This window comes from Lithobates pipiens, unplaced genomic scaffold (genome assembly GCF_037356315.1).
Source record: "Lithobates pipiens isolate NorthernLeopardFrog02 unplaced genomic scaffold, aLitPip1_a1.2 Scaffold_22, whole genome shotgun sequence".
In the NCBI taxonomy this organism is placed as follows: Eukaryota; Metazoa; Chordata; class Amphibia; order Anura; family Ranidae; genus Lithobates; species Lithobates pipiens.
Genome location: NW_027507784.1, coordinates 28,533,634 through 28,559,053, shown reverse-complemented (window position 1 = coordinate 28,559,053; position 25,420 = coordinate 28,533,634). Strand labels below are relative to the sequence as shown.

Sequence of the window (25,420 nt, the reverse complement as noted above, 5' to 3'; positions counted from 1 at the left end):
ATGAGAGCCGTCTTAATGTACGCTACTGAAGTCGCTCCGACTTCAGAAAAGGTTCCTGTACTACTTCAATCCGACTTGTAGGAGGCTGGTACCCATTGATTTCAATGGAGGTCGCCTCCAAGTCGGATCTCCGTCTACAAGGAGGCGACTCTGACAGAATTATCAGCTTTCAAGAAGGAACTTTTTTAATAAATTTGGCGTGGGTTCCCCCTCCTAGAGCATACCAGGCTCTTAGGTCTGGTATGGATTCTAAGGGGAACCCCCTATGCTGAAAAAAACTGCGTGGGGGTCCCCCCCAGATCCATACCAGACTCTTATCCGAGCACACTACCCGGCCGGCCAGGAAAAGGGGTGGGGACGAGCGAGCGCCCCCCCCTCCTGAGCCGTACCAGGCCGCGTGCCCTCAACATGGGGGGGTGCCTTGGGGAAGGGGGGGCCACGCGCCCTCACCCCAAAGAACCTTGTCCCCATGTTGATGAGGACAAGGGCCTCTTCCTGACAACCCTGGCTGTTGGTTGTCGGGGTCTGCGGGTAGGGGGCTTATCGGAAACCGGGAGCCCCCTTTATAAGGGGGAACCCAGATCCCAACACTGTGTGAATGAGTATGGGGTACAATGTACCCCTACCCATTCACCTGTGAAAAAAAATGTACAAAAAAAACCACACAAGGGTTAAAATAGTTTATTGCACAGCTCCGGGGGTCTTCTCGCCGGACTCCTCCGCTATCTTCTGCTAGCTCTTTTACTAGCGGAGGAGCCCGGCATTCCTCTTCGCTGCCGCCTGGGGGTCTTCTTCCGACTTCGGGGGCCTTGTACATTTTTTTCACAGGTGAATGGGTAGGGGTACATTGTACCCCATACTCATTCACATAGGGTGGGGGGCCGGGATCTGGGGGCCCCCTTATCAAAGGGGGCTCCCGGATTCCAATAAGCCCCATGCCCGCAGACCCCAACAACCAACGGCCAGGGTTGTCGGGAAGAGGCCCTTGTCCTCATCAACATGGGGACACGGTGCTTTGGGCCCCCCCTTCCCCAAGGAACCCCCATGTTGAGGGCACACGGCCTGGTACGGCTCAGGAGGGGGGGATGCTCACTCGTCCCCACCCCCTTTAATGGGCAGGTAGCGTGCTCGGATAAGGGTCTGGTATGGATCTGGGGGGAACCCCACGCCGTTTGTCGGTGTAGGGGGTTCCCCCTAGAACCCATACCAGACCTAAGGGCCTGATATGCTCACGGAGGGGGAACCCATGCCTTTTTTTTGACGTAGAGTTCCCCCTTAAGAGCTCATTCTCTGATTGGCCACGGCAAAAGTCGCCTGGCCTGGGGCGACTTAAAGTCCTGTTGTAAGTCGCCCCAAGCCGTGTCCAAGTTGCCTCCAAAAGTCGTGTTAGCACAGCAGAGGGTGTACAACCGTGGGGCCAAGACCCGTACTTTTTCCCCGGGGGATAGGGTCTTGGTGCTAGTCCCTACGGTTGAAAGCAAATTTCTGGCCAAATGGCAAGGTCCATATGAAGTAATTGAAAAAATTAGTGAGGTGAACTACAGGGTTAGACAGCCAGGAAGGCAAAAGCCGGAGCAGATCTATCACATCAATCTGCTGAAAGCCTGGAGGGATAGGGAATCCCTAGTCGCAGAGACTTTGTCACAAGCACAGCCTGATTGCTTAGTTCCTGAGGTTGGAATAGCAGACACCTTATCGAAACAACAACAGGAGGTTAAAGAGTTTGTACTTCGTAACAGAGATTTTCTCTGAGCTGCCGGGACAAACATCTGGCCTAGAGCATGACATTATCACCCCGCCAGGAGAAAGGGTAAAAATAAAACCTTATAGAATACCAGAGGCCCGACGGGAGGCAATACGTGGGGAGGTTCAAAGGATGCTGGAATTGGGTGTGATAGAAGAGTCCCAGAGTGACTGGTCCAGTCCCATCGTACTAGTGCCCAAACCTGATGGGAGCTGGCGGTTTTGTAACGATTGCCGCGTATAGATGAGTTGATTGACCGGCTGGGAACAGCCCGATATATGACAACTCTTGATCTCACCAAAGGGTATTGGCAAATTCCCCTGGCCGAGTCGGCCAAGGAGAAAACTGCGTTTGTAACCCCAGATGGGGCATTCCAATATAAGAGAATGCCGTTTGGGTTACAGAATGCACCGGCAACATTCCAGCGGAAAATGGACAAGATTCTGAGGCCCCATCAGAAATATGCTGCAGCTTACTTGGATGATGTGATTATCCATAGCACAGACTGGGTCTCACATTTGCCAAAAGTACAAGCAGTCCTAGACTCTATCCGGGAAGCTGGGTTTACGGCCAATCCAAAGAAGTGTACCATTGGACAGGAGGAGGCCAAATATCTTGGGTACACTATTGGGAGGGGGGTGATAAAACCCCAAGTCAATAAAGTCGAGGCCATACAGAGTTGGCCACGTCCCAACAGCAAGAAACAGGTACGAGCCTTTCTGGGAATCGCTGGCTATTATCGACGATTCATTCCCCATTTTGCTTCTCAGGCTGTGCCCCTCACCAACCTGACAAAAGGGAGAGTCTGTCATGGTTAAATGGTCCCCAGAGGCTGAAGAAGCATTTCAGTCCTTAAAAACAGCCTTATGTAGCCAGCCAGTGTTGTACTCACCAGACTTCTCTAAGGACTTCGTTGTACAAACTGATGCATCAGACGTTGGGTTAGGAGCAGTGTTATCCCAGGTCTGGAACGGGGAAGAGCACCCAGTCATTTACCTCAGCAGGAAGTTGAAGTCCCATGAGGTAAATTACGCCACGATTGAGAAGGAATGTTTAGCAGTGAAGTGGGCTCTAGATTCCCTTCGGTACTATCTGCTAGGTAGGCACTTTGACCTGGTGACTGATCATGCTCCTTTAAAGTGGATGGCTCAGAACAAGGAGACCAATAGAAGGGTAAATAGGTGGTTCCTGGCCCTACAAGAATTTAACTTTACAGTTAAGCATCGCCCTGGTGTTAAAATGGGGAATGTGGATGCTTTGTCTCGGATACATGCATGTCTGACTGCTTGTGTTACAACCCCAAGGTTGAAACAAGAGGGGGGGGGTATGTGGCAGCACGCAGGTAAAGTCACCTGGTTGTATCCAGGATGGGAAATATGTGTGCCCTAGATTCAGGCTTTATGCAGACTTGTTTAATTAGAGGGGAAGAGTTAATGAGCCCAGCTGAAGTAAGTGGGCTCATTAAGACCTCTACAAAAAAAAACCAGCATGCTTAGGGAGATGCTCTATCCTCGAACCAGTTTTGTGTTTGTATAGACTGGGGAGTGTGACACCTGTTCTGTGCGGTGAGTAACGCCTGTGTGGCAAACCTCTACAACAGAGACAGGGACTGGTGCAGCACACGGCTGCACTCAGTTGGTAGACAGGGAATCTAAGTGTGTAATTAGAGGTCAAGCTGACCAGGATTTATTTTCATGTTTTATTTTTGTTTGGCTGTTATATGTTTCACTGCATGTAGCATAAATAAACCGCATCTTTTGTTTTTTTGCACCTACAACGTTGTCTGCTGTGCCTAATTTTATGTTGTGAACCCATCCAGGGGGGTCACACACACCCGCTGCCGAGATAACCCCCTCACAATAGGCATCACTTTAGTAACCTTTACAGCAGGGATGCCCAACCTTTTGAATAGTAAGGGCCACTTAAGCGACTTGGTAACCAGTCGTGGGCCACAATGAGCAGATGACGGTTCTATGCAAAGTGGACACAGACACAACTCGCTCTACTCTATAGGCCCTCTCATCTGATCAAATTAAGGGGGACGGATCCACTTTCCATCGGATCGGATTGTAAGGAGGCAGGTATAAATGGACACAAATCTGTTTACATCTGCCGCTCCATAGAGGTGAGTGGAGGGTCTGATTGGGTCAGACAGATCATGTTAAAGGGGCCTAAGGCTACTTTTACACTGATGGTCTGCAGTCTACCCAGACCTGTGGCTTTCCTGCAGGTTAGCTGTACTTTGCCATAGAATTCTGTCATATCCTGCAGGTGTGGTGCACTTTCTGAAAGTGCACCAAACCCACAGGTAAAACCAGAAGTCTATGGCTCAGTGCAGGTAAGCCGAAGGTACACTGCGCTACACCTGCGGATCAGTTTAAAAGCAGCCCAGTAACCACTGCAGAACAGATATGACCATATATACACTGTGATTTTAGTAATAAACTTGCTGTCCCAGGCAGAGTGCATTTGGTATCACTCCACCTATGACAGGAGCCGGTGGTATACAGGAAGCATTGGCTTATGCGGCTCTGCTCCGCAGCTGCTTGCTTCCTCTACTGCAGGTTTCATTCACAACACTGACGCTCTGGCATGGTGGGTAGACAACCTACAATCTGGGCTTGCCAACCCGCCATCCCAGAGCAGGAGGTTGCTGGCCACATGAAAGGGCTCCGCGGGCCACTGGTTGGGCACCCCTGCTTTACAGGTTATTAGATTAGAGTTAACCATAAAGTATGGCCCTCGTTCAGATGTTTGATATCTCACTTGTATGGCACAAATTATGTTTACATATACTTGCTCATCCTACACTACACTTTTTAAATGAGGTCTAAATGGGGGCGATGGGTTAAGGCTTTTTCTCAACTTTATTGGTATCACGAGGAGGCTAACAATTTCCCTATTTGACGGCATGGGCAAGTGACAGGTACTGTCATGTACAGTCCATATATATTCGGACACAGGCACAATTAAAATTTTTTCAGGTATTTACCAAATATATTCAAGCTATAGTTATATAATGGAAATGGGCTGAAAGTGCACACTCAGGTTTAATTTGAGGGTATGTGCATCCAAATCGGAGGAAGGGTTTAGGAATTAAAGCTCTTAAGAATAGCCACCCCCCCCCTCCCCCCTATTTTAAAGGGACCAAAATTAATTGGGGAATTGAATCAAAAGCTGTTTCATGGCCAGGTGTGGGCTACTCCTTTGTTATTTATTCATCAATTAAGCAGGTAAAAGGTCTGGAGTTTATTCTGTAGTGTAGTATTTGAAATCTATTGCTGTGAATCTACATCATGCGTTCAACGAAGCTGTCCATGCAAGTGAAACAGGCCATTATAGGGCTTAAAAAAAAAAAAAAAAAAAAGTCTGCACTTCAAATTCATTTGTATTTGTTTGAGTTAATTTTATTCTGGTGAAATACAGAGCCAAAAGTATGAAAATTGTGCCAGTGTCCAAATATATATGGACCTAACTGTACATGGTAGAAGGGACGGATACGATGAGGAAGGCCTCTCTTACACCTCTGACCTAGGGGCTTGAATTTGGGTAAAGGACCTTAGGTTGTAAGCTCCTTGAGGGTAGGGACTGATGTAACTGTACAATGTATATGTAAAGCACTCCGTAAATAGACAGTGCTATACAAGTACCTGAAATAAATGGACAGGCAGTCAGTTTCCATCCGATTGCCCCACAGAGTAGAGCGGGACACTGTCCGTGTTCACTCTGCATAGAGAATCGGACAGGACCTGTCATCTGCCTGCACAGTGGAGATTAGCAGAGAAATCCCCGCTGAGCAAGCGGAACCTACTTAGTGAAGGAACTTGTGTGAAAGGGGCCTAAGCAGGGCTAGAGTCATGCGGGAACAAAGTTCCTGTACTTTCTACAGCAGGAACGCTGTTCCCATTAGCAGCCATGTCTTGCAGGACTGGCCTCAAGCATGGAAGCTTAGGCAGGGAGTGTGTGGGAAGGAGAGGGCATCTGTGCAAGTGGGTAGGGGGTTGTCATCCCGATGTGCCCGTCGTACTCTGTCGGTCCTCCTCCAGTGGCAACGGTAACAAAGTCCTGACTCCAGTGAAAGGCGGAACACTGATCCAAACTGAATCAGTGTGACGTGAATTATAGGAGCTGGGACTTAGCTACAGCGGCTGCTGGAGGATGACGGGTGTGCCGGGATATTCAAATCCCAGAGCCAGACAAAAGGTCAGGCTGCATTTGATGGGCACTGAGCAGGCTGCACTTTGCACAATCAATACAGGCAGCCTGAGGAGAGGGGCCCCAGGCCGGCCCTCTCAGCACTCCTAGTGTCACTCCTCTGCACAGACTAACACGTGTGCGGATGCCTTGGGGCAGTAGGGGCCCCAGATATCGGAGCTTGCATACAAACATAATTCAGGAGGTGCCCCCACTCCTCAGAAAGACCCTGCATAGAGACATAGTGCAGAAGGCGCCCCCAGTCATTGCAACTGGTTTTAGAAATTCCCTGCGAGGGAACCATTATCACACTGTGTGGTGTTTTTTTTCTATTAGTATAGCATACAGGTTAAATTATTTCGTTGTCACATCTATTCTATATTTGTTTAATGCATGTGAATTTTGGAGGTGTCCTCAAACTGGCACTTCAAGAAAAGATGCACTTTGTTAAAAAGGATAACGTATTATATAGAGTTGTGCTCATAAATTTACATACCCTTGCAGAATTTATGATTTCTTGGCCATTTTTCAGAGAATATGAACACAAACTTTTTTCACTCATGGTTAGTGTTTGGCTGAAGCCATTTATTATCAATCAACTGCGTTTACGCTTTTTAAATCATAATCACAACAAACTACCCAAATGATAACATGCACACAAGTTGAAACAAAGGTGTTTGAATGGCTATTAAAGTAGGGATGCACCGAAATTTCGGCCGCCGAAACATATCGGCTGAAAATGGTGTTTTCGGCAAATTGCCGAAAGGAAAATCTTGCAGATAATGGGGCCGAAAATGGGGGCGGGTGCCGCCCATTGCAGGGGTGTTTTCCTGGCTCGTCCCCAGTCCTCTCTCCTCCTGCCCGACAGTGCGGTGATCTCCGTGTGTCACGGAGCTGTGCATTGAATTGCCTGGGTGGCTGCAGTAACAATGTCCCGCCTCCTGTGACAGACGATACACTGATCCAAAGGTGGGACATTGAATCAGCCTGACATGATTACAGGAGGCGGAACATTGTTACTGCAGCCGCCCGGGCAATTCAATGCACAGCTCCGTTACACACGGAGATCACCGCTCTGATCCAGGCATGGGTAAGGCTGCATTCAGATACTGGCAAGCTGCATGAGGGGGAAAGTGTGCCCAGGGCAAGCATTGCAGAGTTTTGTCCGCGGCTAAATCACAAGTTTTTTTTGTGCCCACAGTGCTGCTGCATCCAAAATAGTCATTTGTTTGCCTCTGAAACTATCTACCTCTGGCCACTTGTGTGAATGTAGCCATGCTATATAAACCAGGTCACAGGACAAAGGCTGTACTCCCTTTATTGACCATATAAAAATAAAATCTTGATTTTGACCCAGCTAGGTTTTTATCGCCATGTGATAGAATGGGGAAGGGTTAAGTTATTTCTAGTAGAGGTAACGATATGATCATTCCCAATAGAAATCTGTTAGAACGAAACCAGGTAGCTTGCTTGGGGCCAGTTCACACCAGATGCAGTTCCGTGTGTTTTTTTTTTTTGCACAAAATGCATACAGTGTTTTCCATGTATTCCAATGGCTCTAGTTCACACCATGCAGTCAGTTCACACCATGCAGTCAGTTTCCACACCGGAAACTGGAAAACACTGTGCATGTATTTTTATCAGGCAGACTGTATGAGGGGAACTGGTGAGGCTGCTTTGATCTCCTGTAGCATGCGTGCAGTCTCTGGCCATCTCCTGTAGCATGCGTGCAGTCTCTGGCCATCTCCTGTAGCATGCCTGCAGTCTCTGGCCATCTCCTGTAGCATGCCTGCAGTCTCTGGCCATCTCCTGTAGCATGCCTGCAGTCTCTGGCCATCTCCTGTAGCATGCCTGCAGTCTCTGGCCATCTCCTGTAGCATGCCTGCAGTCTCTGGCCATCTGCTGTATGAAAATATTTTTTAAAAACAGTCATTTTTGGTATCGGTGCTGTTTCGGTATCGGTTTCCGGCCTAGTGTATTTTTCATTTTCGGTATCGGTTTCAGCACCAAAAAACCCATTCGATGCACCCCTATATTAAAGGTAACCATCCTCACCTGTGATCTGTTTGTGTGTATAAAAAGTCAATGAGTTTCTGGACTCCTGGCAGACCCTTGTATCTTTCAACCAGTACTGCACTGACATTTCTGGATTCTGAGTCATGGGGAAAGCAAAATAATTTTTAAAGGATCTACAGAAAAAGGTAGTTGAACTGTATAATACAGGAAAGGGATATCAAAAAGATATCCAAGGTATTGAGAATGCCAATCAGCAGTGTTCAAACTCTACTCAAGTGGAAAATGGGGGTTCTGTTGAAACAGTCAGGTAGACCAACTAAAATTTCAGCCATAACTGCCAGGAAAATTTTTAGGGATGAAAAGAAAAACTCACAAACAACTTCAGGTGAAATACAGGACACTCTGAAAACATGGTGTGGCTGTTTCAAGATGCACAATAAGGAGGCACCTGAAGAAAGATAGGCTGCATGGTCAAGTCACCAGAAGAAAGCCATTACTACACGAATGCCACAAAGTATCCCATTACAAGGGAGCCTGTTGCCTATCTTGTCTGCGGTCATGCCCTTCCTGACAGGTACTCTTTATGGAGACATTTGGGATTTAGACTCATTGTGTCTCCCCTGCCTTCCAAGACAACTAATCAAACACAGATTGTGCTTAAAAAGCTGTATACGCAGCTACACTAGCCTAGGACAGCAGTGACCCATGGAAATGGCATAACACATTGCTCCCTAGGTTAATGGTCGCAGGAGGCATTGGGGAATGGATTTTGCCAGAGTTCCCCCTGCTATCACTGAGCAAGCTAGAGGAACCAGAGAGCCTGGGAATCACTATGGGTGCCGCCAGAAAGGGGGCTGATGCACTTTGAGAGCCTTATAAAAAATGGGCAGCTCCAGAACTGCCTCGACCTTTATAAGAAAGCCCTTTGCCGGCTCTTAAAAGCCAGTACCAAGTTCATGGCTTAATTTCACCATTTGTCTTACATGTGTTTTATAAACAAGCCTTGGTAGTGGTAATGTGTGCTTCCTAAAATAGATGTATTCATTTTTTTCTTTATAGATGTCGCCTTGAAGGAAGAGTCCAACCACAACTAATATTACAGTTTAGCTGCTGCTGAAGCGCCAAACCCATTAGTGCTTTTTTTTTTTTTTTTAAATATAGCTCCCAAAGGCTTTCTTTTATTAGAGCAATGCGTACTAACTTTTATAAAACATTTGCTAAGATTTTAGCCAGTTTCAGAAAGCTGAGTGTGAACTGCCACTTTAACCACTTGCTGTCCGGGGCAATTTTCTAATTTAAATGTTAAAATCCGCATTTTTTTTTTTGTTAAAAAATTACCCCAATACACAATGGGGGTTATTTACGAAAGGCAAATCCACTTTCCGCTGAAAGTGCACTTGCTCCAAATCTAAGGGGTAGATCTGAAATGAGTGGAAGCTCTGCTGATTTTATCAACCAATCATGTGCAAGCTAAAATGCTGTGGGGTTTTTTTTCCTTGCATGTCCCCCTCGGATCTACGACGACTTTACTTCCAAGTGCACTTGCAGTGCAAAGTGGATTTGCCTTTTGTAAATAACCCCCAATATGTTTTCTGAAGGCAGAAACCCTGGAGAATAAAATAGTGGTTTTTGCATACTATGTTTTTTTGCTAACATTTGTGCAACTGATTTATCAAATGCAAATTTTCAGGACAAAATACACCAATATGTTTTTTTGGAGCACACAAATACAAGGCCCAATTTTTTGGTAAAATATAAAAAAAATATAATGTGGCGAGTAAATGGACACCAAACATGTCAAGACTATTGTACCTTAATGTGAGGCTTTACAAGCTTTTATAGATCATCAGTGTAGAGTTAGGCAGACTGCAAATTTCTTTCCTGCAACCAAAAAAAATCTGCACGATTCCCCCATCAATACAGTGTTGACAGGGGTATCACTCCTGTCGAGCAATTGTCTTCTCCAGGTAGGGAAAGACTGATTATCGCTGGAGGCTATAGCAGCAGCTTGCAATCATCACAAGTGAAACGAGCAGGCTGGTTGTACCAAAGTTGATCAATCAACTTGGCACATTCAGCCTGCTCATTAATGGATTGAATCTCAGCCAGTTCAGCAGAAAACGTCTATGGCTGGCCCTAATCATGAATGATGGTCCTAGAATTACTGCTTTCACGCTGATGTATGCAACAATGCCTCATGTGGTGATGGTCCAGAAAATGCCCTCTTATGTTAAAGATTTGAGGCACATCATTAATCTTCTGAGAGGTATGTCTCTCAAACCTGGTATTTGGATGGTCACAGCAGATGTGGCCTCCTTATACACAATTATTTCACATAACTTGGGCTTTGAGGCAGTCCTTATTTAGTTACTTATTTAGACAGGGACTCTGGTCTTTCCGGACAACAAGTGGCGTTTCTTATGTCCTTGCTTGAATTTGCAGCCTCCCATAATTATTTTTGGTTTGGAGGCCAATATTATAGACAGACCATGGGAGCAAAATATGCCCCTAGTTTGGCAAATCTCTTTATGGCAAAGTGGGAGGAAGACGTCATGTATGCCCATAATATACCACAAATAGCCTTATGGGCTAGGTATATAGATGACGATGTCCTCCTGTGGGATGGCCATGATCATGATCTGAAGGAGTTTTTAGAATCCTTGAATAGAAACCAAAGGGGCATACATCTCAATTACGAGATGAGTCAACTAAAAATTTATTTTTTAGACCTCGTAATCTCCATAAAGGATGATCAGTTGGTTACCTCCACGTTCTTTAAGGATACAGATAGGAACTCCTTTATTCCCACTGATAGTTGCCACTACACCCCTTGGCTTAGGTCGATTCCTAAAAGTCAATATATTAGGCTAAGACGCAACTGTTCAGAAGTGGGTGAATTCCTCACACAGGCCGAAGTCCTCACTTCTAGGTTTCTGGAGAAAGGTTACCAACAGGATTTTCTGTCTGATACTATCAATGAGGTGACCAATATGGATCGTGATGATCTGTTGGTTGAGAAAGGCCCACGGGAAAATGCCATTCAGGGAAGTGTCCCCTTTGTAACCACTTACTCGTTCCAGCAGAGGAGTATAAAAAAAAGTTGATCAATAAACATTGGCATATTGTTGGGAGTGATGCTGCCTTGAGAAATGTATCTGAGAGACCAAAAATAGTGTTTAAGGGCGCTCCATCGTTACGAAATCGATTGGCACCAAATGTTATTGATCCACCTGTGAGAAGCAAAGGTTTTTTCGATCAATTAACTGGTTTTTATAAATGTGGGAGATGTAGGGTCTGCTCTTTAAATCTAGGGCTTTGGAGACTTACCACGACATTTAGTAGTACAGTTACAGGGTTGGATTATGCCATTAAGCCATGTATTACATGTTCTACAACAGGGGTGGTCTACATGTTGCAGTGCCCGTGTGGGCAATATGTGGGACGGACTAAACGCCCATTACAGGTACAACTCAATGAGCATATTACAAATATATTGATAGGTTTTCCTAATCATTCTGTGTCCAAACATTATTTGACAGCTCATAAGGATCCTTCTAAAACTCTATTTTTAGGGATAGATAAGTTCAAACCCCATTGGCGTGGGAGTTCTCTGGTGAGAGATATTTCAAAGCTTGAAATGGCCTGGATCCATCGTTTAAAATCATATGCTCCACATGGACTTAACATCGACACTGATGTTAATGCTTTTATAGACAATTCTTGATTTTGTTTTGTTTTGATTCTTTTATTATACATTTTTAATTTATATATTTTATGTATGTGGTTTAATGAGGTCCAGGAGACCTGTTTTTTTCCATTATACTTTTTCTAACCCGTTCTGGGATGCTCGAGGGCCCTCTTTTTGACAATTGTGTCATTAGGAAATTATGGAGGTGATTTTTTTGTTGGGGAGATCTTTAACCACTTTCAGACCGGACCATTTTGCTGGTAAATGACCAGAGGTCTTTTTACACTTTGGCACTGCGCTGCTTTAACTGGTAATTGCGCGGTCATGCAATGTTGTACCCAAACAAAATTTGCGTCCTTTTCTTCCCACAAATAGAGCTTTCTTTTGATGGTATTTGATTGCCTCTGCGATTTTTATTTTTTGCGATATAAACGTAAAAAGACCGCAAATTTTGAAAAAAAATGATATTTTCTACTTTTTGTTATTAGAAAAATCCAATAAACTCAATTTTAGTCATACATTTAGGCCAAAATGTATTCAGCCACATGTCTTTGGTAAAAAAAAAGTCAATTGTATATTTATTGGTTTGCGCAAAAGTTGTCACATCTACAAACTAAGGTACGTTTTCTGGAATTTACGCAGCTTTTAGTTTACGACTGCCTATCTCATTTCTTGAGGTGCTAAAATGGCAGGGCAGTACAAAACCCCCCCAAATGACCCCATTTTGGAAAGTAGACCCCCTAAGGAAATTGATAAGAGGCATGTTGAGCCCATTGAATATTTTATTTTTTTGCCTCAAGCGATTGAATAATGACAAAAAAAAAAATTTTTTTTTTTTTTTTTACACAAAGTTGTCACTAAATGATATATTGCTCACACATGCTATGGGCATATGTGAAATGACACCCCAAAATTCCTGAGTACGGGGATACCACATATGTGGGACTTTTTGGGAGCCTAGCCGCGTACGGGGCCCCGAAAACCAAGCACCGCCTTCAGGCTTTCTAAGGGCGTAAATTTTTGAGTTCACTTCTCACTACCTATTACAGTTTTGAAGGCCATAAAATGCCAAGATGGCACAAAACCCCCACAAATGACCCCATTTTAGAAAGTAGACACCCCAAGCTATTTGCTGAGAGGCATGTTGAGTCCATGGAATATTTTATATTTTGCCACAAGTTGCGGGAAAATTACAAACTTTTTTTTTTTTTTTTTTTCCCACAAAGTTGTCACTAAATGATATATTGCTCACGCATGCCATGGGCATATGTGAAATGACACCCCAAAATAAATTCTGCTGCTTCTCCTGAGTACGGGGATACCACATATGTGGGACTTTTTGGGAGCCTAGCCGCGTACGGGGCCCCGAAAACCAAGCACCGCCTTCAGGCTTTCTAAGGGCGTTACAGTTTTGAAGGCCATAAAATGCCAAGATGGCACAAACCCCCCCCAAATGACCCCATTTTGGAAAGTAGACACCCCTAAATTTAGGGGTACACTAGTGAGACTAGGTAATAAATGGCGGGTGCCCTGAAACTATAAAAAAATAACTAACCAACCAGCGTCACCTGTAACAGTTATATGGTGATCACTGGTGAAAGGGTTAACTAGGGGGCAATCAGGGGGCTTTATGCGGTAGTATATGGGGGTCCCTGGCGCTATAAAAAGCTGCAGCGAACCTAAATACCTACCTGCCTAACTAGCGTCACCTGTGACACTAATACAGCGATCAGAAAAACGATCGCTTATTAGGCTGGGTTCACACTGGAGCGATGCGGGAACGCCACGAATGCGCGGCGGGTTCCACGCATCGCATGCCTCCCGGCGGCAGTTCACACTGCCCTATGCGAACTGCTGGGAGTGTCAGTGAAATGTTACTGACACCCCCAGATCAGTTCGCATATCGCAGTGCGATCTGCAAACTCGGATCGCATGGTGTGAACACCCATGCGATCCGATTCTGCTGCGGGCCAAAAAAAGGGTCCCGTGCGAATTTGCGGCGGGTGCGGCGAATGGCTGAACTCGAATCGCACAGAGATCGGATGTGATTTGCACTGCAGTGCGGTGCGAATCACATCCGTTCTCATAAACCGCTGCAATGTGAACCCAGCCTTAGTGACACTGGCGACGGGGGGTGATCACGGGGTTAAACCTTTATTGGGGGGGTTAGGGGGGTACCTTAGAACTAAAGGGGGCTAACCCTAACTGCCCTAACAGTTATTAGTCACAAATAACACCCGCCGGGTGATCAGGGGGTTAAACCTTTATTAGGTAATAAATGGCGGGTGCCCTGAAACTATAAAAAAATAACTAACCAACCAGCGTCACCTGTAACAGTTATATGGTGATCACTGGTGAAAGGGTTAACTAGGGGGCAATCAGGGGGCTTTATGCGGTAGTATATGGGGGTCCCTGGCGCTATAAAAAGCTGCGGCGAACCTAAATACCTACCTGCCTAACTAGCGTCACCTGTGACACTAATACGGCGATCAGAAAAATGATCGCTTATTAGGCTGGGTTCACACTGGAGCGATGCGGAAACGCCGCGAATCCGCGGCGGGTTCCCGCATCGCATGCCTCCCGGCGGCAGTTCACACTGCCCTATGCGAACTGCTGGAAGTGTCAGTGAAATGTTACTGACACCCCCAGATCAGTTCGCATATCGCAGTGCGATCTGCAAACTCGGATCGCATGGTGTGAACACCCATGCGATCCGATTCTGCTGCGGGCCAAAAAAAGGGTCCCGTGCGAATTTGCGGCAGGTGCGGCGAATGGCTGAACTCGAATCGCACAGAGATCGGATGTGATTTGCACTGCAGTGCGGTGCGAATCACATTCGTTCTCATAAACCGCTGCAATGTGAACCCAGCCTTAGTGACACTGGTGACGGGGGGTGATCACGGGGTTAAACCTTTATTGGGGGGGTTAGGGGGGTACATTAGAACTAAAGGGGGCTAACCCTAACTGCCCTAACAGTTATTACAGTCACAAATGACACCAATGCAAAAAAAAAAAAAAAAAAAATGACATTGGTGTCACTGTGACTGGGGGGCAGGGGTAATTGGGGGGGTGATCGGGGGGTAAAGGGGGGGTGTGAGTGTGCCTGGCATGTTCTACTGTGTGTGTAGAGTGTTGGTGCAACTCACCGATCCGCTCTCCTCCGTGTCGGAACGAAAAATACCGACACGGAGGAGAGAATACATCACTTCCTCTCCTGTGTTTACATTACAGGAGAGGAAGTGATGTCACGGGGGATTTCTATTCGTCGGGAGCGATCGCGAGGGGGTGGCCATGAATGAATGGCCGCCCCCTCGTCCCGGATCGCTCCCGGACGAAAACTGACCGCCGCAGGCACCGGGCGGGGGCCCGATCGGGCCCCCGACCCGCGGGAGGCAAGGGACGTACATGTATGTCCTTATGCCTGCCCGTGCCATTCTACCGACGTACATCGGCGTGCGGCGGTCAGCAACTGGATATATTAATTTCGGTCATCTTACAGATCAAATTACCCACTGATTATTATGCATTGAAATAATACATATGTTTGTATTTTTCATTTTTATATTCACATCAATCATGGTGAATTCATTATAAATATATAGGTTTAAAAAAAAAAATTTTTATTTTTTTAAAGATTTTTTTATTTTTATATTTACATTAATCAGTGAATTAATTTATTGACTCATTTAATCATTAAATAATGCCTAATATATAGTTGGTACTGTGTTTCTACATGCAGTATTTTGTTGCGTGTGATCACAAAAAAAAAAAAAAAAAAAAAAACAAATTTATCACATTCACTTCATTGAGCACAGGTATTAGATTAGGTGCACAATATAACAATACCAGTAGGGATATGTGTTATAGACTCATTTAGGGTCAGGGATCTATTAGTAATTGAAATTACATATTTTATTTTTATATATAAGTTTTTTCCTAATTTAATACACACATTTTTGGTCTTTCTCATCATAAAGGGGGTAGTCATATATTAGAATAATGAAATCTTCCTTGATTTTTTTGACCTCCATTTCCTGTAGGGATATACAGCTACCCATATTTGCATATGAGGTACGGAGGGTTTCCTTTTTGATTGGTTTCTCATCCAATCGGGTATTGTTATGGGTATTTGCCATTAATTAAAATGGTGGAGCTCGGCCGGATCTCGCATCTCAGAACGAGGTTTGGCTACAAATGGTGGTGCGTCGCTGCGATGCCCGTTCCCCATTGACAACGTCATTTGTGATGAAACGCGTCTGGAAAGGCACGCAGAGATGCCACCACGTTGCACGAGGGGAGGACGGGCTTCTGAATGCCGGCCGGCTTTCTATTGTTTTATGCTGTATTTGAATGGATGTCCATGTAAGTGCAAAATTTACGTTTTAAATAAATTAACAAAACAGTATTACACTATGTGGGTTTCCTCTTTTCTTTGGAGCCACTGTTAGAAATGTTTTTTGGATCGATGAACGAGGGATAAATTTATGAGAACGTTGCCATTCATTTGGGTTAGCTGATCTAAGAGCGCAAACCATAAGAAGGATATTGATGATTTGTTTACAAGGCTTTTGATTAAGCTTCCATTTGGTAAGCACATTCACTTCTCGGTGATGGGCACTTGTTTGCTGTTTTGAGTGGATTCACCGTGGTGTCCTGGAAAGAATCGCAGCAGAGGACTTTATGAACTTTTGTTTGCTTTTTCGTCTTAATTTGATGTATTACTATTTATGTTACTTTATTCACTCATTTTGTATGTAAAGTGATTTAAATAAATTTATTCTTTATTACTATTATAATTTTTATCATGTAGGCAGTATATTTTGGTTTTTGGCGCAGCTTTTGAAATTTTTTCCTGTGGTGATGTGTCAGGAAGGCTAGCTTGTGTGACAGCAAGTCTAATGGAATTTCCTTAATAGGTTCAAATGATTGTTTCTGTAACAGAGAGCTCCAAGTTCAAGTTCCAAGGACACAGGTGACCTAATGGGGGCAAGCAAGTGAGTTTTCCCTTGCATAAAGGTTTGGATCAGTGAATGGTAGACTAAAGGCCTTTGGAAGAATACTGATAGGGCTGAATCCTGACCTCTAATTGCACTCAAAGGCAATTTAATTTCCTGGAACAACTCTGTGTGTAGGGACCATTCTCCCAGGCTGGTGGCTGAGATAATCTGCCTTTCAGTTCGTTACTCCCGGGATATGGACTGCCGACATAATCGGCACGTCCTTCTGTCCAGGCTAGTATGTAGTTCACCTCCTTCAGAGCTGAACTCCTGGTACCACCCTTGGTGGTTTATATATGCCACTGCCGTGGCTTGATCGGACTGAACCCTGATGGGTCAGTCCTGAAGCTCCACCGTCCAGGACTGCAGGGCCAGATGTACTGCCTGCAATTCTAGAATGTTGATGGACAGGGTCTGCTCTGTCCCTGACCATTTCCCCTGAGCTGTGAACCCGTCTAAGGATGCTCCCCAGTCAGACACTGGTACCTGTAGTCAGCACTCTCCAAGTTAATAGGAGAAATTATTTTTTTTCGCAGGTTCGGATCCTGCAACCGCCAGTTTAGGCTTAAGCATGCCTGAGGAGATAAGCATATTGGATAATCCAGGTCTTTTCTTCCTCTGTTCCAAGCCAAGATGTCTTGTTGTAAAGGCCTGGAATGGAACTGGGTATAGGGCATCCTCCCTAGAAGACTCATTCGGAGATGGAGGGTTGTCTGGTACACCCGATCCTTCAGGACACAGATCCTTACAGGTGTAGCAAGAATACTCTTGCATAGACTATTTAAAATCAGACCTAAATATCTTAGACTTTGAGTTGGTCTCAAGGCTGACTTTTCTGTATTCATACAGGAACCTCTACAATCACTTCTTGATGGACTAGATGTAGTGCCTGAAACAATAAATTTTTGGAGGATTTGAGGGAATGCTGGATCTTCGAAAGCTGAGGGGGAATTCCAGCTTGCAACCGTGAGATAATTGAGGTGACCGACTCATCCTGAATTGTTGTTTTCCCAAATGTCCGCAAAGTGCACCAGCCTTCGCCCACCCAATGAAATGGGAGCATCCCCTCAAAAGAAGGGTTTGGTGCTGGGTTTAAGGGGCTTGCCCCTGGCCCTAGCGCCATGTTGGCGTCAGAACCACCCTAACACAGACGACATTTGAGGAAACAGTCCCTGGGTTTTTAAACATGGTACATTTGGTCTTTTCTTCACAGGAAGTAGAGAACTCTTCCCTGCGAAAATCTTTTGGCTATATTTATTCAAATCACAGAATAAATGTTCCCCATAACACTATCTTCCCTATTGTGTTAGTCCCACTCCTCTCTTTGGAAGACATTCAATTCCGCAAACAGTACTTGGGTGTAGTTAAAACACAGCACAAGGGAGACTGTTACAAGGAAGCTCGGCTGACCAGTTCTTAAGCCATAAAAGTCTGCACATATGTACAGACAAGAGAGCCAGATGAGAAACCTGCTGTATTGAATTCTTTAAAGCAACAGCAAAACAACGCTCAAGGAATATCGGTTTTACTTTCAGGCAGATCAGCCTCCTGGTTAGGCCTATCCAGCCATTTGACCTGATACTTTACGGACTGGCAAATACCAATTGCTGCAACAGCTGGCTGAAAAGCTAAACTGGCCAAAGAAAAGGAAGCCTTTAATAACTACAAGTACTTGTTTAAGGAAGAAACTGCTGCATCGCGGCTGGCATGCTCCCTTTTCTAATTAACTCTTCATCCATGGGAGATAAAAGGGAAAACTTTTAGGAGGCAAGTGTCCTGTCAGGATGTTCCCATTCAGCATACACCGCCTGTTCCAGCAGGGGGTGTACCGGGAAAGTCTGTACGACCTGAAAAGGTTTCAGAGAGACCAGGGGCACTCAGTCACCTCTGCAAAAGGCAACTTAAAGGCAGAATGAACCATTTCAGTCAGAGTCAGGAACAAAAGCCTGAGCAACAGAGGCAAATGACTTGATATCTTGTCCAGATTGCTTGGAAGCAGACTCATCTGCCCTGCACTCAACCAAATCCTGAGCTTTCAGGCCTTGCCCAGCCTCAATCCATACCTGCTCCACACTAGAAGACTCCAGGGAGGGGGATCTGTCATGCTTCCTGCCACCCTGCGGGATGGAGGCAATCATTCCGGCAATCCTGTGTTCTAACCCGGCTAGGGCTGAGGACAGTTCATCCTCAGTAAGAGTGAAGCAGCAGCGTTCACTGTAGGCATAATACCAGATAGGCGCAGAGGCTCAGATTGCCTTTGAGCCTCTGGTCTTTCAGGGCATACAACACTAGGTTCATCAGGAACTGCTGATGACATAGGTGTGCCCTTCCATATGGTGTTAGTCCAACTCCTCTTTTTGGAAGTCTTCAATGCCACAAAGTACTTGGGTGTGGTTAAAACACCTCACAAGGGAGACCGTTTAATAGAGCTCACCAAGCCCCTATGCAACAATCCTGCTAAGCACAGTTAGCCTGCCAAGCAACACCTGGTGACTCACGTGATCTGGGTAAGGAAAAATGAATCGCTGCATGTGTCTGTTCAGAGTCTGCTCTGTGTCTCACAGCAGCCTTCTGGAAGCACCACATGCTTGGCCTGCACAGCTTAAATAAGCTGGGTGTGCGCCGAAACATTCTATGCATATGCGCGGTCTCGGCAAGCGTGACTGTATTCGCATACGATGCAAATCTTCGTGCGCACAGATAAAGGCTATAGCGCATGTGCAGCGAAGCCGCATGCGCCTTGGCTGCCAAACTACTGAGTCCAGCAGCGCTTTTGCAAACGCACCTGCGCCATGGCGAACCAGGGCGAAATAGCGCACAGTCATGCAGGTAAAACAGACAAGCAGAAAAGGTACACTTTGCAAACACCCACAGCTAGCCCTGAACTTCCCCGTATGGTTACCACACACAGGTGTCCAGCCTAGCCTTGGCTAGCTTGACGCATTGTTACAATCAGGGGGACACCTCACAATAATAAAGGGGTTTCACTTACCCATCCAGGAGCAGGGTCACTTAGAAGCTAAGGACCCAATCTTCATCCTTCACGGCGGGTTCCTGTCACTTGAACCCTCAAGGAATGGGTACTCATGTTTAGGGTTCACTCCCTTGGACCTGTACAGCACCCTGCAGGAAATGCCTTAGCTCTGTAGTGTCCAGGATTTCCACTCCGCAGGGTCCAGCACCCGGAGGCCACATTACAGGCAAAACCTTGTAGGATCTGGTCTTCTTTGTGAGGCTCAGGTACCATTTATCTAAGCATAAAAGCCTGTGTCAAATGGGTCCGATTGGTCATTCCCTTGATTCATTTTTGGAACCGTTTGTGGCATTAAAGACCTGGCCCTCAGAGAGCTCAAATAAACCGTCCCATTGTCCATTCACCTAATGATGGAGTATAACACAGCAGGTAATGAATATTAGTCTGACTGTTCCATGATGTATGAAAAAGAAATAAAATTATATTCTCCCAAAGTTGTCATTATAAAAAGTTGTCTAACATGCAGGACAGGCATACTTACAATTACACCCCAAAACATTCTGCTATGTCTCCTGAGTATGGAGATACCATGTGTGGAACTTTCACAATCTAGCAAAGAGGCCCAAAATCCAAGGAGCGCTTCTGAGCTTTCAAGGAGCACAAATCACCTATTTTTGGAGATCCTATATCACCAGGAGAGCAGAAAAACATTTCTATGCCACTGCACTTGCTCCATTGACAATATGGTGACACTGTACTGGTGTACTGGCATTCAGTGTCATCAATGCAGCAGTCAGTGCCTATAATCACCATATAGAGCACTGCAATGACACGGGGATGATCGTTTTTATTTTTTTTACATACGGATTGATTGCTGCAGTCCCGGTGACTGCAGTGAGCAACCAGTTTCCTTTCAGTGGAGATTGAGGTCCAGAGTACCTGAAACAGTTACTTGAGTAAATCTGATTCAAGTCATGACCCTATCTACAAAGTTGCTGGCTTGCCCCACTCTCCCATTTCTCTTGTGCCTGATGTCTGCCATATGGGATAAGTGGTCCCGAGAGGTACTTACAACCTGAGTAGATGGGGTTCAGCTGTACTGCCTCATCACTGATAGCTGCCAGATAATAGCGAACATGGAAAGTAGGGTTGTGCAAACAGCAGTAGAGTGCCTTGTGTTGAAGCAGAGTATGTGCTCAAGATGATACTTGGCTGAGGTGGTCCCGATTTATGACCGCGGGCAGGATTATGCACAGTGCAAGCTACTGCCTACCCAAACCTGTCTTGCGAGATTACCCTAATGGTCACGGCGCAGCATGGCAGCCATCTTATAACACTGCTTCCACCTTATATTTCATATTGCCGACCCCTCTGTGCTATGGAAGCAGGGACCTGGGATCCATGAATTACTCCCAGGAATGGGATTGGGGTATTGAGGAAGGGGGTAGCCCACAAGGATGCGGTATATCCCAGGGCTTTGAACCATTTCTCAGGGGAGTACCATTAGGTGGACACTCCCCGCTTTAGGAGGCCATAACCTCCTCCAGAGGGCATCTTCAGGGATCACACTGGCGTGAATTGCCACTGTTCTGAACCTGTAGCACACCCTGCAGCTAAATAACTAAATAAATGTACCAAGGGTTAGTCTCAAATGCAGGGTCCAGTTCTATAAAAAAAAAAAAAAAAAACACATCACAGGCTGACCCAGTGTCTTCTGTGGGTGGGCACTGAGCCAGAAACTACAGGAGAAAATGTCTGCGGCTTAAGGAGCATCTGGGATGAGATTTCTCAGGGCAAACATCAGCAAGGAATCTCGGTCTTCTAGGAGGAATGAGGAAAGCAACCAGAAAAAAAAAAGCACACACACACCACCTGTCTGGTTGTCCATCACCTAAAGACACTAGCAGAAAACTTGGTGAGTGGGGATTATATGGGCTTCACCACAATTCTGTTAGTGTCCAGTCACCTAAAGATGGCTGCATATAACCCAGGGCCCATGATTAAAGGGGCCTGTGCCTTGTACTGTATGGTTAGGAATACTGCCTAAATGCAGTAAGCAGTTAATTCAAAAATAGGTTTACCATTCTCATAATAACACACAAAAATTACAAACTCAGTTAAAAGAAAGCAGGTTTTAATAACAGGTTCACAAAATACAACCAAAATTGGCCCTTGAGCACAGAATACTAAAACAGCAATTTCCTTGATAGCTACATTGTTGGATGGGGAAGGGGGTGGCCCTGTCTGACCTCATAGCTAAGCCTGCAAAGCACAGAGGGACATGGGAAAAAATAAATAACCTGGGGGGCAAAACAATAAAAAGAATTTGAAGTGAAAGTTCTAAAAAGTTACAGGCCTCCAAGGTTCTTCCCACATGTGATGAGACTATATTTCCACTTATATCGCTTTTCAATGGAAAACTTGGTTGTTAAAGTGCTGGTAAAATAATCAACAAGATCAATAGGTAACACCTAGATTTTGGAGATGGGGTGAATGCTGAGGACTGACATATTAACCACTTCTGCCCCAGATTTTACCCCCTTCCTGACCAGAGCCCCTTTTGCGATTCGGTACTGCATTGCTTTAAATGATGATTGGGTGCAACGGCGTACGACCGCGCAAACAAAATTGACGTCTTTTTTTTCTCACAAATAGAGCTTTCTTTTGGTGGTATATGATGACCTGTACAGTTTTTTTTGTGCTATAAAAAAAAAAAAAAAAAAAAAAAAAAAAGTGTTTTGAAAAAAAGATGCAATATTTTTTACTTGTTGCTATAATAAATATCCCCCAAAAATATCTAAAAAAAATTCTCAGTTTAGGTGTATTTATGTATTCTTCTACATATTTAAAAAAAAAAAAAAAAAAAAATGTCGCAATAAGCGTATATTGATTGGTTTGCACAAAAGTTATAGCGTCTAAAATAGGGGATATTTTTATGTTTTTTTTTTTACTAGTAATGGTGGCGATCTGCGATTTTATTGGGACTGCGACATTATGGCGGACAGGACAATTTTGACAAATTTTTGGGACCATTGGCATTTTTATAGTGATCATTACTATAAAATTGTATTGATTACTGTGAAAATGTCACTGGCAGTGAGGTGGTTAAGTGTGTCCTAGTACGTGTTCTAACTGAAGGGGGGGGGGGACTGTGCAGGGGATATGACAGATAGTCTGTTCATACAGAGCATGAACAGAAGATCTGTTCTTCCCCCAGAGAACCGAAAACCGTTTACACACATCACAATTCTTGGTGTGCCCCAATCGATCGCATGAGCCCGGCGGTGATCATGAACATCGGGCACTCGCATCAGCGCCATGGGCGTGCAGGCACGCGCCCCCTAGTGGCCGTCTATGGTACCAACATACAACGGTGAATCACGCAGCTGAGCCATGTTGCCTCAGTCTAACTGCAGCGGCTGGTCGGCATGCGGTTAAACACTGACTGTAATGATCAGTAATCCATTTCAAACAGCCAGCCTATAATTTAACAAGTATTTTTCATAAATCTTGGCACAAAAAAAAAAAGCGATTTTCAATCTTTTTAGATGCAGCTTGCTACTTACCTTCCCAGAACCTCTCTAAACTGGTTTAGCACATTCATGGCCCATATGTTGGTAGCCACTGCCAAACAAAACTGAGGAGGAACAGAGGAATGTCCTGGTTTCAGGGGTTGTGGTCCTGCCCATCAGCACAAAGTGTGACTGCTCGTCTGGGTGCAGTCTTAGATGCGAAATTGCATCCAAGGGTTACAAGGCTGGTATCTTAAGGGGACCTGCAAGGCAGGTTTAGGCACCCTACAGGGGGAAAATGCAGGACACTGAATCCTGCATGCCAGAGTTTCTGAAATGAAAGATGGAACAGCAAGAAAACAAAAATTAAGTGTGCCTTTTAATTTTTTTTTTTCCTTTAGAGGGTTTAATACCATGAAGTCTTACTCTAGCAAAAAGATTACTTGAAAACAAAGATCACAGCTTGTAAGATGTGAAGACAAGTATATGACGGAAAGTATCAAAGGCTACAAAAATCTATATTCAGACCCTGTATAAGGTACCCCGAATACTCCCCATTATAGTAACCTTAAATATGTCCCCCTCAATTAGGAAATGCTGTTAAACACAAATCCAACTGACCCTTGAAATTAAATGTCCCAATATTGATAACCATTGGGATTTAGAAGATATGCAATGCATTAAACTGGCTCTATTTAAATTTTTTTTTGTCTATTGTCACTTCTAAGGAGTCTTTGAGGTTACTAATAAAGGTGTTGCAAATATCAAGCAAAGTGTTTTTATCCTCACACACTTTTTTCTGGTAATGTTCTTTTGACGTCTCTATGACTTTATTCAACGAAGCCACCTGAATTCCAATCTTATTGGCAAATTTGGACACTTGAACATTAAACTTATTTCTCTTGCGCTCCATGTACGTATTCAGCCACTCCTTTTTGGGTATTACTGCGGACCAGATAAAGGTCGTGTTTGGGTAAGACTTGGTCAGGCGACCTAAATCTCTTTTCACACCAGATGTAAATGTCATGAACTTTTGGTCTTCCAGATCACCGCTCCCTAGATGGATGAATACGATGCTTGGCTCTCCCAGAATGGTAGCAGCCCGCTCCAAATCTGGCACCAAGTCACGCCACAGCATAAAGGACTTCTCCATCCAACGAACAGTAAACTGGTCATCTAAGAGTCCCAGATTCTTGTCATAGGTACTTTTCTTTGCTACTTGAGCAGCATGGGTCACCCAAAAGTTGCCGACGATCCAAATCTCCTTAGGTTCTGTAATAAACAAACAAGTATAAAGTACGCTTTCTACAATAGGTCTGCTCATTTTTATTTTCAGAGTTGCTTTAAAGGATGGGTTCATCAGGAAAGTTGCAGCTACGCACATACTTGAAATTAGTTTTTGTCTAAGTGATGTTCTTGCAATGGTCTAGGTTTTGTATGGCCTTATTCACAGCAATACTGCAGGCTTTTCCACCACAAAACACAACAGACCATGATACTTGTGGCCAACTTGTGCTGAGAGTAAACTGCTAAAATAGCCTCTGGAGGGGGAGGGGATGGGGGTAGTTGGGAATTTAAGTGGAAGTAAAGGCTACATATGAAGCTGGCCACAGAGTGCTATAATCTCAGCCGGTACAGCAGGGACCGGCTGAGATTTGAACCATGTCTGAGCAGGCTGATCATACCAAAGTTGATTTTTCATGCGAATGCCAGCGGCAATAGCCACTTTTCTACCACTACCACTTTTGTGACCAACTTGTGCTGAGCTCCTAAAATGGCCTCTGGGGGGTGGGGGGTAGGGGATGGGGGCAGTTGGGGTTTTAAGAGGAAAGACTACATATAAAGCTGGCCATAGCCTGCTGTACCGGCCGAGATTCGAACCATGTACGGGGAGGTTGATTGTACCAAAGTTGATCAACTTGAGTACAACCAGCCTGTTGAAGTTTTCATGTGATTATTGCCAGCGGCTATAGCCACTGATCTCCTGGGCGGATTTCCCTGAAGAAGTCACGTGACGGTGACGAATGCGCAAGGAAGGAAGTGAGAGAGACAATAGGAAGGACATTGGAACGCACCGTTCGTTACTCTGCTTGTTGCTCTATTACTGCAGTTTTTATTCACTCAGAATTGAGGCATACCTATCCCAGGAACAGGAGCCAGTTATCCACCTATACTATTAAGGCTGTAACCTCACAGCCGTGAGGTAAGGGTACATCTATCCACGTATTGGATAAATAGGAGGATTAAGTCACTGCACATGTATGCCTGCATGGATCACTGAAGTCCAAAGCTAGT

The 25,420-nt window shown here is 45.0% G+C and overlaps 2 protein-coding genes across 3 annotated transcripts in view; both read right to left on the bottom strand.

Annotated features, from left to right (window-relative positions):
• Nucleotides 1-25,420, bottom strand: part of LOC143923499 (nuclear factor 7, brain-like) — a 744,238-nt gene that overhangs the window by 516,218 nt on the left and 202,600 nt on the right. The gene's annotated exons all lie outside the window — the stretch shown is intronic.
• Nucleotides 1-25,420, bottom strand: part of LOC143923496 (nuclear factor 7, brain-like) — a 169,923-nt gene that overhangs the window by 7,751 nt on the left and 136,752 nt on the right. The window contains exon 9 of one of the 2 annotated variants that reach the window (XM_077447194.1): nucleotides 23,492-24,397. The exons of the other annotated variant lie outside the window; for it this stretch is intronic. Within the exon in view, the coding sequence (XP_077303320.1) occupies nucleotides 23,817-24,397 (581 nt within the window). The 3' untranslated portion in view covers nucleotides 23,492-23,816. Of the gene's footprint in view, nucleotides 1-23,491; nucleotides 24,398-25,420 lie in introns of those variants that run through there. 2 annotated transcript variants of the gene reach the window in all.